Here is a 16,480-nt window from a genome sequence, read left to right on the forward strand (position 1 = left end):
CGACTGGCCATCGGGAGGACCGGGAGGGTGTGTGTATGTGTGGCGCAAGCGAGGCACACCCTGCTGTGTGGATTTACCGTAACAATTTAAAAAATATTAAAGAAAGCCGAATGGTAACACATTTGGAAGCATATGCAGGCATGGATTGAGCAGCCCATGCAGACGTGAAACCATAATCCCTCTTCCTCTCTTGTGTCAGACATCAGGCTGATCTGAGGGTCCACGGAGGAAAGAGGACGAGGAGATTAGGTCTGCACTGATGACTGCCTGTTGAGCTTTCTACCAGCAAGTGATAGTCATTGCACAGCGAGAAGAGGGGGCAATAAGTGTTCATGGGAAAATGGTTGCTAATGTCTATGTTCCAGCTGACACCAGTAGCATTTGAGATTTACAGAGATCTCCCCTGTGACTACAGCGTTAAAGAGCAGAATGACGTCAATCCCTCCAGTCATACATCCACTGGAATTTCACATGAATACATCTGGTCTTTACAGAACCAGCAGTGTTGCTCGATGCAAACACACTAAGAGATCGAGGGTGTGCACAGGAATATAGAAAGTGCAGTGTTTCAGTGTCAGATACAAATAATAGTGTTTGCTTTCTTTCATCTGGGTCTATTTCTTTCAATTTTGATGATAAATAATAAAGCAGAAACAAAAGAGAAGGACATGTCTAAACAAGTACTTTTTTCTTTGGTAGGGTGGAGTGCACATGTATTAACATGCAACATGAACTGAACCTTGACAACAATTCACTGCAGAAACGAATGGGAACTAGTGGAACTGTGCAAAATAGTTAATGAAATCTAAATTAGAAAGAAATACACAAACACTTGAATTGTGCCTTAAAGTTATTGTGGAAGTAAGTTTATTGTGAGACAAGCTGTGCAGAAAAGAAAATGCTGGTGTGAAACTCTCTTTTTATGTGACTCAATGTGCTCCATTGAAGCAGCTGCACGGCAGCAGCAGTCTGCACAGACAGCAGCAATGAATAAGACATGCAAAGCTTAGCAAATTCATGCAACCAAAGTTTGTATTTCTGGAGCGTAACACCTGAATAAGTCTCTTCAGTATGACTGGAGAATTTAAACCTCATCTTGCGAAAAAACAAATCTGGCCTACATCGGCAATGAAAAATCCTAAAAAGCAGAAGAAAATCACTGTAACAATGCAAACATGTGTGCGTCTCAAAATGAGCTCAAGCACAACGACTTGGAAGCAATGCATTTTCTGCTAGAAAGCAATAGATGTAAGGGATTAACTCTATTTACACAGGCCATTGAGTTCAAAGGAATTCATTATAATAGCTGGAGGTTCTTAGAAAGGAAATAAAAGACAAACAGAGAGTTTTTGCGTTGTACAGAAAAGGGTGGGTGGGGGCCTGGGGTTACATACATTATAGGGTGCCGTTATAAGAAGTGCGCAGGGCACACACTAATAAGTGTCACATATCGGCCATGCTGTGGTGGGGCTGTGCAGGACTTGGTGTTTCTCTCCAGCCCTCTGCTATCCTCTCTCTGCTATGGTCGTCGACACACGCGGCTGTAACTTCAGCACCACAGACAGTTCCGCGTGCGGCTCCAGCCTGGGCGGGCTGAGCCGGACCGGCCACACGGTGGTGGCAGTATGCCTCGGATTCATCTTGGTGACGGGAATCCTCAACAATGGCTTCGCTCTTCTTATCTTTGCAAAGTTTCGCTGCCTTTGGACGCCGATCAATGTCATCCTGTTGAACATCAGTCTGAGCGACGTTCTCGTGTGTGTTTTCGGCACACCGCTCAGTTTCGCTGCGAGTGTGCACGGGAGATGGCTCATTGGAGAGTCCGGCTGCAAGTGGTACGGGTTCGCAAATTCCCTCTTTGGTAAGTGCGAGGAGTTCAGATATACCCACAGGATATACCACGTTGTGTCTGTTTGATTTGATCTCCACACCACCTGTTTTGAATTAAAGAAGTCGTAAAAGTAAAAGTTCAATTCTGATTGGCCATCCACATAAGTATTTGACAGACTCATATTTTAACCTGATTGGCAGTATATATGAAAAGTCAGGAACGTTACTAAGAGTCATCCTGTGAATGTGTGTACTTAAATGAATGGTCATTAACCTCAAAACCAAGCTTTTAAACTTCATGGGGTGCAGCAGGAAAAGGCAGTGGTCCCAAAAGTCATCAGGATTTAGTGTGGGAACCATGGGAATTATAATTCTTCTGATTGATATTTCCTATTGACAGCTAGTTTCTATGTGAACATTATGAGATGGACAGCCAGCTTTTTATACAAATATTTCAGATCAAAGTTAATCCAGTGGGGCTCCTGAAAGGGGGCAAGGGACACTATGCTCCCAAATATTAAGCCTTGACCCCCATCTTAAAATTGATATGATCAAAAAATTATCTGCATTGTCGGAGGCCTTTTTTCTTCATTATCATGTCAAATTGTACAGCTTTCCTTAGTGTTGAATGCAGAAAGATGACTATGTTAGAGTATTAAGTGAAAATGACTATATTAAAGTGTGAAGTGAATATATTAAGTGCATTTCTCAAACTGCATTTGTATAGGAATGATTCTGTCCTATTGGCAGATATATACTCTAACAGTGATATCTACAATAGATGTACATTTAACTATTTTCAATTGGTTAGTATTACATTTTGTGACAGTGTGGTGACACTCATTTTAATGAAGACAAATGTGTGTATCTTGAAATTCATTTATTTGACAGAGCTGGAAACTGATTGACTTACATACTTGTTTGTGTTTACCTACACAGTCATCATAGATGAGCCAAACAGAGTAGAGGATGAAGAAAGGAGAACAGGAGAAAGGGACACACAAGAAGGAGATACAACAGGCAAGAACGACAATGGAGACAACCATAAACAGGAACACCAGAACAGACAAGAGTCAATGGGTAACATGACTGATTTAGGGACTGCAGATACAGGGCCAAGGCAAGTGAGACATCACTGCTTTCCATCCAGCATGTTTGGACAGCAAAATAGATCATTTCAACCGCAAACAGCAAGAGATGAGGGATTATTATTTCCTCCTTCCATCCCTTTTTTCTGTTTAATCTGATTACTAACAACTTCTAATAATTTGACAGTTTATGATTTAATTGGAAAATGAAGTGTTTTTAAATAATAAACCTGTTTCTGATTCTGATTCTTTGATTTTTGTTGACATATGGGTGTTGAGAGATGTATCCATATCTCTTAATGTTGCTCTCAAAGTGCACAAGATTGATGCTTTTAACTTCAACATTAAAAAAAATCTTCCTGGGGGACCCCAGAGGAGGTGAGTTCCCCCCAAAATAGCACTTTATCTCTGCTTATGTAACTCCGGTGTAGTGTCCCCTTGGCAACAGATCACTCAGAGCTGGTGATTACTTTCCTGCATTTCAATGGACAGCATAAAAGGACACGTGAGCTGGGTTCTGGTGCTCAGATTAGCTATTGATGATCACGTTGATAAATCATATAAAACAAATAGCCAATCACAGAAAAACATGTTGCTGTGACTGTGAGCATTAAACAATTAACATTAAACTAAACAAACACAACAGTACGTTATTGTCCTTATAAAAATAAAAACATACATTTTGTCCACCGAGATAATACAGGCACTTTACCCTCAAGAGATCCTCACGTGCTATGACAATCTCCCACAATCCATTGCCGTAACAAATCCAATGCAGGCACACGTTTGTGACACCAGATGGCGCAATTGTGTATGTGGTGTGGGGAGTAGAAAATTCGACTGTAGCGCCGCCACTGTGGGCTAAGCCCCGAATGTTTCCAGGTCCAGGCGATGCTCCTGGAACCATAAATGTATGCACACAATGTCATTGCAATCCAGAAAATTGTTACTAAGATATTTAGAATGGAATAAAGTGGTGGACTGACAGATATACATATATTATAGATCATGATGGCTGAAAGGCAAAGGGCAATAACATCTTGTGATATTTTATGTTTCATTGAAAAGAGAGACACACATTCAATGGAGGCACAGAGCTGGTCAGTAATAATTACACTGATAGCTCACATTATATTTAATGCCCACACTAGAGATTATTATTATGATGATGGTGGCCTCGTCCTTATTTTACAGTGAATTACAGTGTCCAAGCAGGACAACACTCAACCATGGATTCATACAAGGCAGTCAGATTTTGAGTTGTGTTAACTTGTGATTTACTTTTTATATCTTCTCCATTCTTGTTTTCTTTAGGGATTGTGTCCCTGGTGTCCTTGTCTGTTCTCTCCTATGAGCGCTACACCGCCGTGCTGCTTTCCTCCCGGGTCGACATCTCAGACTTCAGGAAGTGCTGGCTCTGTGTGGGGGGCTCCTGGCTCTACTCTCTGCTCTGGACCCTGCCACCCCTCCTGGGTTGGAGCAGCTATGGGCCCGAGGGACCCGGGACTACATGCTCTGTCCAGTGGCACCTCCGTTCACCCAGCAGCGTCTCATACGTGTTGTGTCTCTTCATCTTCTGCCTGCTGCTGCCCCTTCTGGTGATGATCTACTCTTATGGCAGGATCCTGGTGGCAATCAGGAGGGTGAGTTCATCATAATCTGCACTCTTTCTTAACAAGGTTATGTATGTTGATGTACAAATTACTGATAAAACAAGGAACTAATTATTGAATTTCAAGATGTTTGATAACTTTATAGAACTAGAAATAGAATATCTTTACTGAACAATCATGATTAAAGAGATGCTCATAGTATCTTGACAATGAAAAAAAGAAACAACACAACTGAACATAACAGAAAACACATAATGAAACAAAGTTAATATCTCTGCCTAATGGGCTCTGTTGTGGCTCTTGAGCTGCAAAGGGGGTTCTTAGCTTGTAAGACTGCAGCCCATATGATGAGTGTCTCTCAAACTCCATCTAACACTTGGTCACATGATTTCTAAGTCATTTCCAGGAGCAAGCAATCAGATATTCCTTGTGCCCACAGCTCACAGTGTTCACATTCTTATATTCAATGTCTCCAGCAGGAGAATAAATGAGGTGCACCTTCTTCAGAAGCGTGCGTGGGGGGCAATTTGTGGCTTTCTGTTTTCTTGAGGCCAAATACCCCCCCGTCCAGTTTCCAGTGACTCATCCCCACCTAGTTCGGGTTTACACAAACTAACACAAATAATCAAACCAATTAACGTAGGGCCTCTCCATGCAGCTATACTCACATTTGTCAATCCCCTTGTAGGTATTTATAGACTGTGGGAGCAATGTGTTACTATTGGATACCTGCTGCTATTATATAAGCACCTCCATTAGAACAAGGATTTGATGGATGCCTCCGTAAATGGGGGCCCAGCCAGCAGCACCCACCAGCCTCCCTTTAACTGAGAGCCCGCCTCAGGCTCAAGAAACTGAGTAACCAGTCTGGATCTATTTGCTTTTTTAAAGGCTTATAAACAGGATCAGTTTTGCTCAGATGGTTATTCTCTCCGCATGACAGAATCACATTAGATTCAACTCACGGCGCTGTCTATAAAGCACAATCACGTTTCAGATTTACTGTTCCATACTAATGTCTTGTTGAATTTAAAATGAACACATTTCGTAAATAATTTGTTCTAAAACACAAGACACAATTGAACATGTCTTATCATAATGATTTCACAATTCTGTAGACCGGCTTGATTTTCATATGTTAGTCTTTTAGTTGAGATGAGACAGTATTGACTTTTGCTAGTCGGATTTAGCTTTGATTATTTCTTAGATTATGTGGGCAACATTTCAAACAAAGTGCAGCCATGCAGAAATCACTGGTAATTGAACGTTATCAGAATACTTATCACTCGATAGGATGGGGAGCCACAAAGGTTGTGACCTTACACCACACAAGGTGAAATGTAATTAAGCGTGCGAGAGATGTGCAGTGATTTGATAGAAAGGGCACGTTGTGTCCTCTGGAGGGCTTCCTTCTAGAGGCAGACATGGTCATTTATTCATGAAGCACCATCATAAACATCACAGTGGTAATTATTACACAAGACTGTGTCCACAGGGGTGTGAAATCCATACTGAGGAGGTGACAATCACCACAGCTGAGAGGGAACTTTCGACACATGGCTTATTATGAGCTCATTTTAGCACAACAGCTACAGCACCGCAGCACACGAGCAGAAAGCAGCAGGACACATTTAATGAACGGCAAATAATGGCCCCAATGCTGCTGGACTATCTTTAATTATATTGTTTTTTTGACTGTAATGTTACGATTAACATTACTGAGTCATACATGTTGGAAATGTTCAACTGATTATCTTGTTGCATTCATCTGCAGTTTGTTCTTTAAACATGTAAAAAACACATTTAAAAATAATTGTATACACATAATAAATATTGTACAATTATCTAGAACCATTTTTGACTCTGAAACCCTATTCTGCGACTCTGGATTTGGAGAAAAAACTAGGGTTGAAGTTATGAGCGCTATTTCATTGTCACCAATAGGCTTTGAGAAAGTTAAATGTTTCACTAGGAGTTGTGTTTAATAGATGTTGCACAACGTTAGGGCACGAAAGGTCTAATGAAAAAAAAAATGTAAGACCCAGTTTTTGGGGAGCTTGAATCATGCATGGGAGAAAAAGCCAGAATATCTAATATGCTTCAATTCATTCAAAACAAATTGCGTTGAGCCCTCTTATTGGCCAAGCAAATAGCCATGTGATTGGGAAATTGAAAGGAGCCCTCTGATTGTCCCATTGTAGCAGCAATGCTAAATTGTACAATTGTCCACTCAACAAACTACTAAACTGGTTGTGCAAAATAATCCCAACACATTTTTGACATATAAGCTTTTTCAGAGCTTTCAATCACATCCCACAACCCTCCGGTATCACTGTGGACGTTTTTGTCCATATGGGTCATTTTTCCCTTTTCATTTTGCAATAACTTTGGTTGTGGTTGGCAAATGGCCTGATTTTTTTGTAACAAGGCTATTTTATCAATCTATTTTGGAATTCCAATTTCAATTTTTCAAATCGGTCTTTAATTCACTGTGTAACAAATCGACTACGCAAATTAGTCAATCGAGACAAAAATTTCCACTGCAAAAGACTTTGATAAAAACATTATATTAAAAGGTTTTTTTCACAACTTCTTTGGGTTCAATCTTTAAAGCAACTTCCGCCCTAATAGAAAATACCAAAAATGTAATCATTTTCAGGATTTTAACCCTTTAAATGCCATTTTGAATACATGAAACCGCTGTTTTTGTCATGATGAAAACAGAGAAAATGAGTTATTTTCCAAAGAATACATATCTGGGGACTGGCTCTTTTTTTTTATAACAGTCTTGGATATGTCAAAGATTAGCAACAAAATGGATTTTTTTGCATTATTAGTTTTTGCACAAAATCAGATTGAACAAAAAAGTCACACATTAGTAATTCGGGACAAAAATGTCCACTTCCAAAAACTTCTCTAAAATGACAACAGATTAATATTTTTTAAAACTTTTTGGGGTTAAATCTTTCAATCAACTTCAGTCCTGATCAAAAATACCAAATGTTAAATTATGTTCAGGATTTTAACCCTTGAACTGCCAGTTTGAAAACATGAATTTGCGTTTTCTATGAAAAACATGCACAAAAAGGCAGTTATTTTCCATAATGAATGTTGGGGGGGGTCGGCTTTTTTTATCACAGTCTTGGATATGTCAAAGATTAGCAACAACATTTATTTTGGTTGATTATTAGTTTTTGCACAGAATCAGATTAAACAAAAAACTCACACATTAGCCACTCGCGGACAAAAATGTCCCATCCACTCCCATTATAACCACACCTTTTGATCTCTCCGCCATACCGGTATAAAATCATGCATTTTGTAATGTCAAGGTTTTATATTGGAGTAAAATAGTTCAATTTGTCCTTTTTATTGTATATCACCAGATGTGACATTTTACCATTGAATTACATGCTTGTCATTTCTTTGTTTCTTTGCCTGTTGTATAATGGGGCCCTGACAGCCATTGGAATACATGTATGCAACTAATATGATTTTGGTGTGTTGGTATGGATGTGGAAGAGTGGTATCAGCTGAGAAATGTGTGTGTTTGTGTGTGTGTGTCTGGATGTACAGTGTGTGTACAGAGACAACAATATACAGTAGTCCATCATGGCAGTGGGTGGACATCAAAACATTTTCAAATCTGGTTTCCCTCTCACGAGGAAACGGCGCGCTACATTCCTGCTGCCAGAGGTTTGGTTTCAGGGCCCACGCGTTATGCCATTACGAGTGGCATAAATAACAATTCATGACGTGGAATCCTTCTTTGATTTATTCTTTACCCCTGAGATCATCAGCAGTATTGTCGACATGACACACCTGCATGGGGGACGTTCGGTGGCAAACTGGAGGGATATTGATGCCACAGATGTTTGAGCAAACATTGGATAGGATAGTGCACGTGGCGGCGCAACGAATATTCTTGTTACTCCTGGGGCAATCTCTGGTGCTATCGTCCCCTTTGTGGTGTGATTGAGGAGGAGATCACTAAGCACTTCAGTGAACATCAGGTGGTTGGTTGTAGTCCTTCATACATCTCAACCTCATCACCATCGTGTTGTTCCTCAGCAGCTCCTCAGCAGCTCCTCAACCTCCTCAGCAAAGGACCTCATCGATTCCTCTGTATCAACGTGGGATTCGGGGCAGAATTGTTCCTTCTTCTCTGCCCACATCCGATAAATGAACTGTTTGACAAACTGTTTGGCAAAAAAGTGTTTTATCCTTGTGCTGACTCCTTTCAAGCACAGCTCAGATCCACACCAGATTCTCCTCCTCAGGGTGTTTCTGTTTCAGAGGATGAGTCCTGCAGCTGAAGTTAGGGGCTGCATGAGACCTCTTGTCCCACAGAGAAGCTCCTCTTCATCTTACTGCTTGTTGCGTATCACAGGAATGAAATGACCATCCAGCCAAACTACACATATTTGAAGCATTGGCTTTGCAGCCAGGTGTTTTTATTTACTTCAAGGAGTGTATGTATCGCCGTGTATGTCTGTTTGACATTATCAAAGGACTTTGAAGTTCCAAACAATTCAAAACATCGAGGTCAAGCTGGGTCAAGATCATACATCTGTTTACCTCAAAGACACATGAAACAGCACAAATGAAAGACAAAACGCCATGAGAGCACACTTACTCCTGTCTCATTCTCACACACAATCACTCACACACATACAAGGTATAAGGAGGTTTAATATGTAAGAGTGTGTATGAGATTGGGAATGAGGGAGTGAGAGAAAAAGATTACATTTTTGGTATTTTCTATTAGGGCGGAAGTTGCTTTAAAGATTGAACCCAAAATAGTTGTGAAAAAAACCTTTTAATATAATGTTTTTATCAAAGTCTTTTGCAGTGGACATTTTTGTCTCGATTGACTAATTTGCGTAGTCCAATCGAAGGATACCGTGAGAATATAGAACTCGCTTAACCCTCCGGTATCATTCGATTGGACTACGCAAATTAGTCATTCGAGACAAAAATGTCCACTGCAAAAGACTTTGATAAAAACATTATATTAAAAGGTTTTTTTCACAACTTTTTTGGGTTCAATCTTTAAAGCAACTTCCGCCCTAATAGAAAATACCAAAAATGTAATCATTTTCAGGATTTTAACCCTTTCAATGCCATTTTGAAAACATGAAACCGCTGTTTTTTTTCATGATGAAAACAGAGAAAATGAGTTATTTTCCCAAAAATACATATCTGGAGACTGGCTCTTTTTTTTTTTATAACAGTCTTGGATATGTCAAAGATTAGCAACAACATTTATTTTTTTGCATTATTAGTTTTTGCACAAAATCAGATTGAACAAAAAAGTTACAAATTAGTCATTCGGGACAAAAAAGTCCACTTCCAAAAACTGCTCTAAAAGGACAACAGATTAATGTTTTTTAAAACTTTTTGGGGTTAAGTCTTTCAATCAACTTCAGTCCTGATCAAAAATACCAAATATTAAATTATGTTCAGGATTTTAACCCTTGAACTGCCAGTTTGAAAACATGAATTTGCGTTTTCTATGAAAAACATGCACAAAAAGGCAGTTATTTTACATATATTAAATGTTGGGGGAGTCGGCTTTTTTATTTTTTATCACAGTCTTGGATATGTCAAAGATTAGCAACCACATTTATTTTGGTTGATTATTAGTTTTTGCACAAAATCAGATTGAACAAAAAAGTTACATATTAGTCATTCGGGACAAAAATGTCCACTTCCAAAAACTGCTCTAAAATGACAACAGATTAATATTTTTAAAAGCTTTTTGGGGTTAAATCTTTCAATCAACTTCAGTCCTGATCAAAAATACCAAATGTTAAATTATGTTCAGGATTTTAACCCTTGAACTGCCAGTTTTCTAAACATGAATATGCGTTTTCTATGAAAAACATGCACAAAAAGGCAGTTATTTTCCATATAATAAATGTTGGGGGGGGTCGGCTTTTTTTTTTTATCACAGTCTTGGATATGTCAAAGATTAGCAACAACATTTTTTTTTTTACATTATTAGTTTTTGCACAAAATGACATTGAACAAAAAAAGTCACACATTAGCCACTCGTGTCCCATCCACTCCCATTATAACCACATCTTTTGATCTCTCCGCCATACCGGTATAAAATCATGCATTTTATAATGTCAGGGTTTTATATTGGAGGAAAATAGTTCAATGTGTCCCTTTTTACTGTATATCACCAGATGTGACATTTTACCATTGAATTATATGACCTATAAAAACACTGAAGTAATACTATTTTCAACTTTCTTTGAAATCATTTTTAAATCAGTATCAGATGTATCAATGTCAACATTTATTTTCCAAACAGCAAACTGCAATCAACATTCATGAACAAATCAAATTGTCAAAACAGAACAATGATATGTATGAGTGTGTGTTGAATAAAATGAGAGATGGATGAAGATAGAGCAAGTATGTGTGTTAGAGACGGAGTAAGATAGATGGAGATAACAAATAATGTGTGTGTGTGTATGTGCGTGCGAGAGAGAGAGAGAGATCAGTTCATCCAGCAGAACCTGCAGCAGGGGATTTGGTGCTCTCTGCAGGTGAACTTTTCCCAGTGCACATCCAGCACAGTCCCCTCTTTTTTGTGGAGCCGCTTGCGGTTGTGCCGGTGTCGGGGGCAGAGCCGCTTGCGATTGTGCAGCTGCCGAGGCCTGTATGTCCGCCACTATGGTAACAGCAGCTGGTGTACGAGGTGGATGCTTTCTCCGCATGATTTTTGCACACACCAGAGATCTCCCCAACTCCTCCAAGAAAAGCCTCCTCCTGAAGGACTTGGCTTGCTTCCAGGAGGGATCCACAGCAGTAAAAAGCACAAGTGCATATGACGTGAACAAATTGTCACAAGTCACAGTGATCCCTTGGAGCCCCTCTGTCATTTCCAGGACGACACGCTTTCCCTGGCCCACCTCGGCAGCACTGCCAGCAGCTTTACCGGTGTAAATCTGGCACTTCCAGGCATAGGAGGTTTCAACGTCAGCGGTGATCCAGATTTTTAGCCCATACTTTGCTGGCTTGCTTGGTATGTATTGCCGGAATTTGCAGCGGCCTCTGAAGGGGACAAGCTGCTAATCCACACACACATCTTCACCAGGGTTGAAAAGCATCGGAAGGCGATGTGTCCACTTCTCCCAGAGAGAGCGGATGGGGGCAAGCTTGTCTTCTCTGTGACAGGAAGGTCTCATCAGCTTGTCGTCAAACCGGAGGGTGGTATTCATCAACCGGAATTTGGTGTGGGTCATTGTGGCACGGAAGATGGCACGTCCACTGTGGTCATCCCAGGGGCTGCGGGTGGATTCGCCCTTCGATTTGTACACTCCAGCCAACATCAGGAGACCGATGTATGCACGAATATCTGTGGCATCCACATCACTCCAGTTTGCCACCGAACATCCCCCCTGCAAGTTTGTCATGTCGACAATACTACTGATGATCTCAGCAGTGAAAAATAAATTGAAGGAAGATTCCACGTCATCAATTCTTGTAATGGCATAACGCGTGGGCCCTGGAACCAAACCTCTGTCAGTGGGAATGTAGCGCAGCGTGTCGTTGTTAGAGGGAGACCAGATTTCACAATTTGTTGATGTCCACCCACTGCCAGAATCTTCTGTTTCCTCTGCAGTTTCAGTGGAAGGGTCAGAAGAAGAAGGATCAGACTCCACTACAAACTCCACATCACATTCTTCTTCTGAGGTTGTTTCTGATTCAGAAGAAGAGTCAAGCAGCTCGCTGGAGGTTGCCGGCTGCATCACCATATCCCTAGCTTCTTCCACAGAGAAGCGCCTCTTCATCTTACTCGCTTGTTGCGTATCACAGGAATGAAACGACCAGCCAGCCAAACTACACATATTTATGGATCTGGCTTTGCAGCCAGGTGTTCGCTTATTGACTTAGTGCATGTATGGCTGTGTATGTTTGTATGCTAAAGAGACATTATCAAAGCCTTTGAAGTTCCAAACAATTCTAAACAAAAAGGTCAAGCTGGGTCAAGATCATACCTCTGTTTACCTCTAAGACACATGAAACAGCACTAATGAAAAACAAAATGCCATGAGAGAACACTTACTCCTACATTCTCACACACATCAAAGGTAAAGAGATGAGGGGGAAATTGTGAATGCTGTAAACTGTAAACCAAGACATGACAAGCATGTAATTCAATGTAAAATGTCACATCTGGTGATATACAGTAAAAAGGACAAATTGAACTATTTTCCTCCAATATAAAACCCTCACATTACAAAATGCATGATTTTATACTGGTATGGCGAGAGATCAAAAGATGTGGTTATAATGGAAGTGGATGGGACATTTTTGTCTAATCTGATTCTGTGCAAAAACTAATAATCAACCAAAAATAAATGTTGTTGCTAATCTTTGACATATCCAAGACTGTGATAAATTAAAAAAAAGCCGAACCTCCCAACATTTATTATGGAAAATAACTGCTTTTTTGTGCATGTTTTTCATAGAAAACGCAAATTCATGTTTTCAAACTGGCAGTTCAAGGGTTAAAATCCTGAACATAATTTAACATTTAGTATTTTTGATCAGGACTGAAGTTGATTGAAAGACTTAACCCCAAAAAGTTTTAAAAAACATTAATCTGTTGTCCTTTTAGAGCAGTTTTTGGAAGTGGACTTTTTTGTCCCGAATGACTAATTTGTAACTTTTTTGTTCAATCTGATTTTGTGCAAAAACTAATAATGCAAAAAAATAAATGTTGTTGCTAATCTTTGACATATCCAAGACTGTTATAAAAAAAAAAAGAGCCAGTCTCCAGATATGTATTTTTGGGAAAATAACTAATTTTCTCTGTTTTCATCATGAAAAAAACCAGCGGTTTCATGTTTTCAAAATGGCATTGAAAGGGTTAAAATCCTGAAAATGATTACATTTTTGGTATTTTCTATTAGGGCGGAAGTTGCTTTAAAGATTGAACCCAAAAAAGTTGTGAAAAAAACCTTTTAATATAATGTTTTTATCAAAGTCTTTTGCAGTGGACATTTTTGTCTCGAATGACTAATTTGCGTAGTCGATTTGTTACACAGTGAATTAAAGACCGATTTGAATTTTTTTTAATTGAATTCCAAAATAGATCGAGAAAATAGCCTTGTTACAAAAATGCAGGCCGTTTGCACCAACACAACCAAAGTTATTGCAAAATTAAAAGTGAAAAATTACCCATATGGACAAAAACGTCCACAGTGATACCGGAGGGTTAAGTGAGCCATAACGCTGAGAAAGACTTGGTAGAATAATTCAACAATCTGACCGAAGATCAGAGCCGTCTATCTGTTGCGATCAGTCGCTTCGTTCTTCTCATTGTCACCAGGTTTGGTCCATGAGGAGGAGTGTGTGGGCATGCATTGCTATGTGTCACAGTGTCTTGATGTAATACTTCCACTGGATGGCGCCAAATGAAGAAATGTTCAACGCATGAGGGAGAGGCATGAGCAGCGTACCACCATCTTTTCATCTACGTCCTCAGACACTCTGAGAGTCTGTGTTTCAAATGACCCAAACATGACCATGACTTATTTTTTAGTATTGTATTTTTAAGACTATTAGGTTTAACCTCTTCCCCCTCTTCCTCTCCTCTTCCCTGCCTCCAGGTGGGTAAGATCAATCTGCTGGCAGCCCATCGCAGAGAGCAGCACATTATGGCGATGGTGTTATCCATGGTGTCCTGCTACATGTTGTGCTGGATGCCCTATGGCATCATGGCGTTGGTGGCCACCTTTGGGAGGTCGGGGCTGGTGACCCCCGTGGTCAGCGTGGTGCCCTCCGTCCTGGCCAAGTTCAGCACCGTCATCAACCCCGTCATCTACGTGTTCTTCAACAACCAGGTTAGAGCCGAGGGCAGGGTTAGGGTTAGGATGTACGACCTGTTGTTTAAAGGGCAAATTAATGCTCAGCTCATCTTGGAGGAAAATAGAGGGCTGGTGTTTCTTCCACAGAGGAGTACTCATTACAACACTTCTGTGACATTGAGGATGCTCAGTCTCAGCCAGTTATTTGTATCGTGGCTTTCAGCGCCTCTTCAGTACCACTTCTCAGGTGCTGCATGCAGCACACTAGATAGTTTAATGTTCTCTATGGTAGCCAAAGAGCTCTTCTCCCCTTCAGCTGTGGAATAGATGTCACGTGTCCTACTGATTTGTCTTGGGAAAGCTTTTGTTGGGATTTGCAGGTCAGATTTGACTTGATGTCTTTTGTCCTGAAAATCATCAATTCATAAATACTCTTTTACACTTTTACACAGTTTTATAGATGCTTCGTGGCCTTCATGAAGTGCAGCGGAGAACCCCAGTCTCTTCACGGAAAGGAGAACCCAACTGCGAGGACAACCTTATCTGGGTTCTTCCCAGTCCACAGACAAGCCTCCCTCAGCTCCTCCCAGCGTCAGATCCTCAGCCGGCACAATGACCGACACACTCTCGTTGTCCACTACACTCCATAGAAGCTTTTTAAATCGTTTTCATCTAACATACTGTGAACATTAAAACAATGTTTGTTTGTTTTTCTGAATTACTGTCCAGAATCCATAGCATCCATAGAATCCATTGATTTCACATATGAATATGAATGTGACAGCAACTCTTACTCAAACTAATCTCAGTTTCATGTAGCCTAGCCTTTGCTTTGATTTATATTTCATTTGGTCATGTGCTGACCCTCGTGCAATTGCCAATGTACACTTTTTTAATGATTGCTGGGATAATGATTGCTGCAGGTTTAATATAACCTACCATGGATGATGTCCCTGAGAGACATCCAGAATACAAATAAAGACAAATTAATTAATACCTTTTTTATATGTTTACAAATTATTCCCATCATTTGAAACATCTTCTAGAGGGATATTTTTTCTCCTAATGTTTAATTGTTTAATAAAAAAACTGAAACCACACCAAACAGGAGTATTGAATTCAAGAACAATATAATAATGAGTACTTACCTACTCATACAACAATTACAAACCTGTACATTTTTAAAACTCTCACATAATTGTCTTCACAGGCAGAATTTAAGACAATAAACTGATTTGTAAACATGTTGTATACTCAGTGTATTTATAGATGTACATGTATACATTTACAGTGGAGAATTGAGAACATTATAAACCTCTAGGGGAAGCTGTGAGCCGTTGCAAAGACATGCCCACATGGAACCATTTATATATGCAGCATTTGCAGTTTTCTCATAGTGGTTGCATCATCAAACACTACATTTAAATATATATATATTATATATATATATGTTGACCTGGTGTTGGATACAACAACAATTGTTATTCTTAAACAGTCACAACTGTATTGTTCATTATACAAAATGGTGTGCATATCACCCAACACTCATAACTCTAAAGGTCATGTTGTTAATATTCTGTAACAAGTATTGATATGTGTACAAAACATACAGTGTAACCTCTATTTGTGTGCAGCCGCCTGTCACCTGATCTGTCACCACATTAAGAACGTTTCACATTAGCCTTTTCAGCCTTATGTTCCACCACAACCGAGCGAAGCTCGTACACACGCAGTGTATGCAAGATTAATGACCTTTTGTTTATCTAAAAAACGTTTACATTCATTTATACTGTAATCAATTAAATCTGTAAATTGTTCATTGCATACTTCTTTATAAGTATAATACTTCCCATAAATATATCAACATTGTGAAATATTTGAAAAAAAACAACTTCTTGGCATTTTTGGGACTGAATTATGCACAACATATTGTCATACATTCAGCTTTTCTCAAGTGCTTACGTTGAAATGTTATAAGGATAAATGAGTAGAATGTCTTATTTCCTTCTTTCATTATTACTCTATAATTAATATCTATATTCTGCTGTGTTTCTGTATATTGTTTTTGTTGTATTAAATATGTTCTTAAATTATGAGAAAATGAATTAATAAATATTTA

The 16,480-nt window shown here is 39.5% G+C and overlaps 1 protein-coding gene across 1 annotated transcript; it reads left to right on the forward strand.

The window, feature by feature from the left end:
- Window positions 1–1,521: 1,521 nt before the first annotated feature.
- On the forward strand, window positions 1,522–15,336 carry tmtops3a (teleost multiple tissue opsin 3a). The gene is made up of 4 exons (XM_034093129.2): window positions 1,522–1,861; window positions 4,233–4,561; window positions 14,164–14,397; window positions 14,814–15,336. The coding sequence occupies exons 1-4, from the start codon at window positions 1,522–1,524 to the stop codon at window positions 15,009–15,011; spliced, it is 1,101 nt and encodes a 366-aa protein (XP_033949020.1). The 3' UTR covers window positions 15,012–15,336.
- The last annotated feature ends 1,144 nt before the right edge of the window (window positions 15,337–16,480 follow it).

Source organism: Pseudochaenichthys georgianus, chromosome 10, assembly GCF_902827115.2.
Source record: "Pseudochaenichthys georgianus chromosome 10, fPseGeo1.2, whole genome shotgun sequence".
In the NCBI taxonomy this organism is placed as follows: domain Eukaryota; kingdom Metazoa; phylum Chordata; class Actinopteri; order Perciformes; family Channichthyidae; genus Pseudochaenichthys; species Pseudochaenichthys georgianus.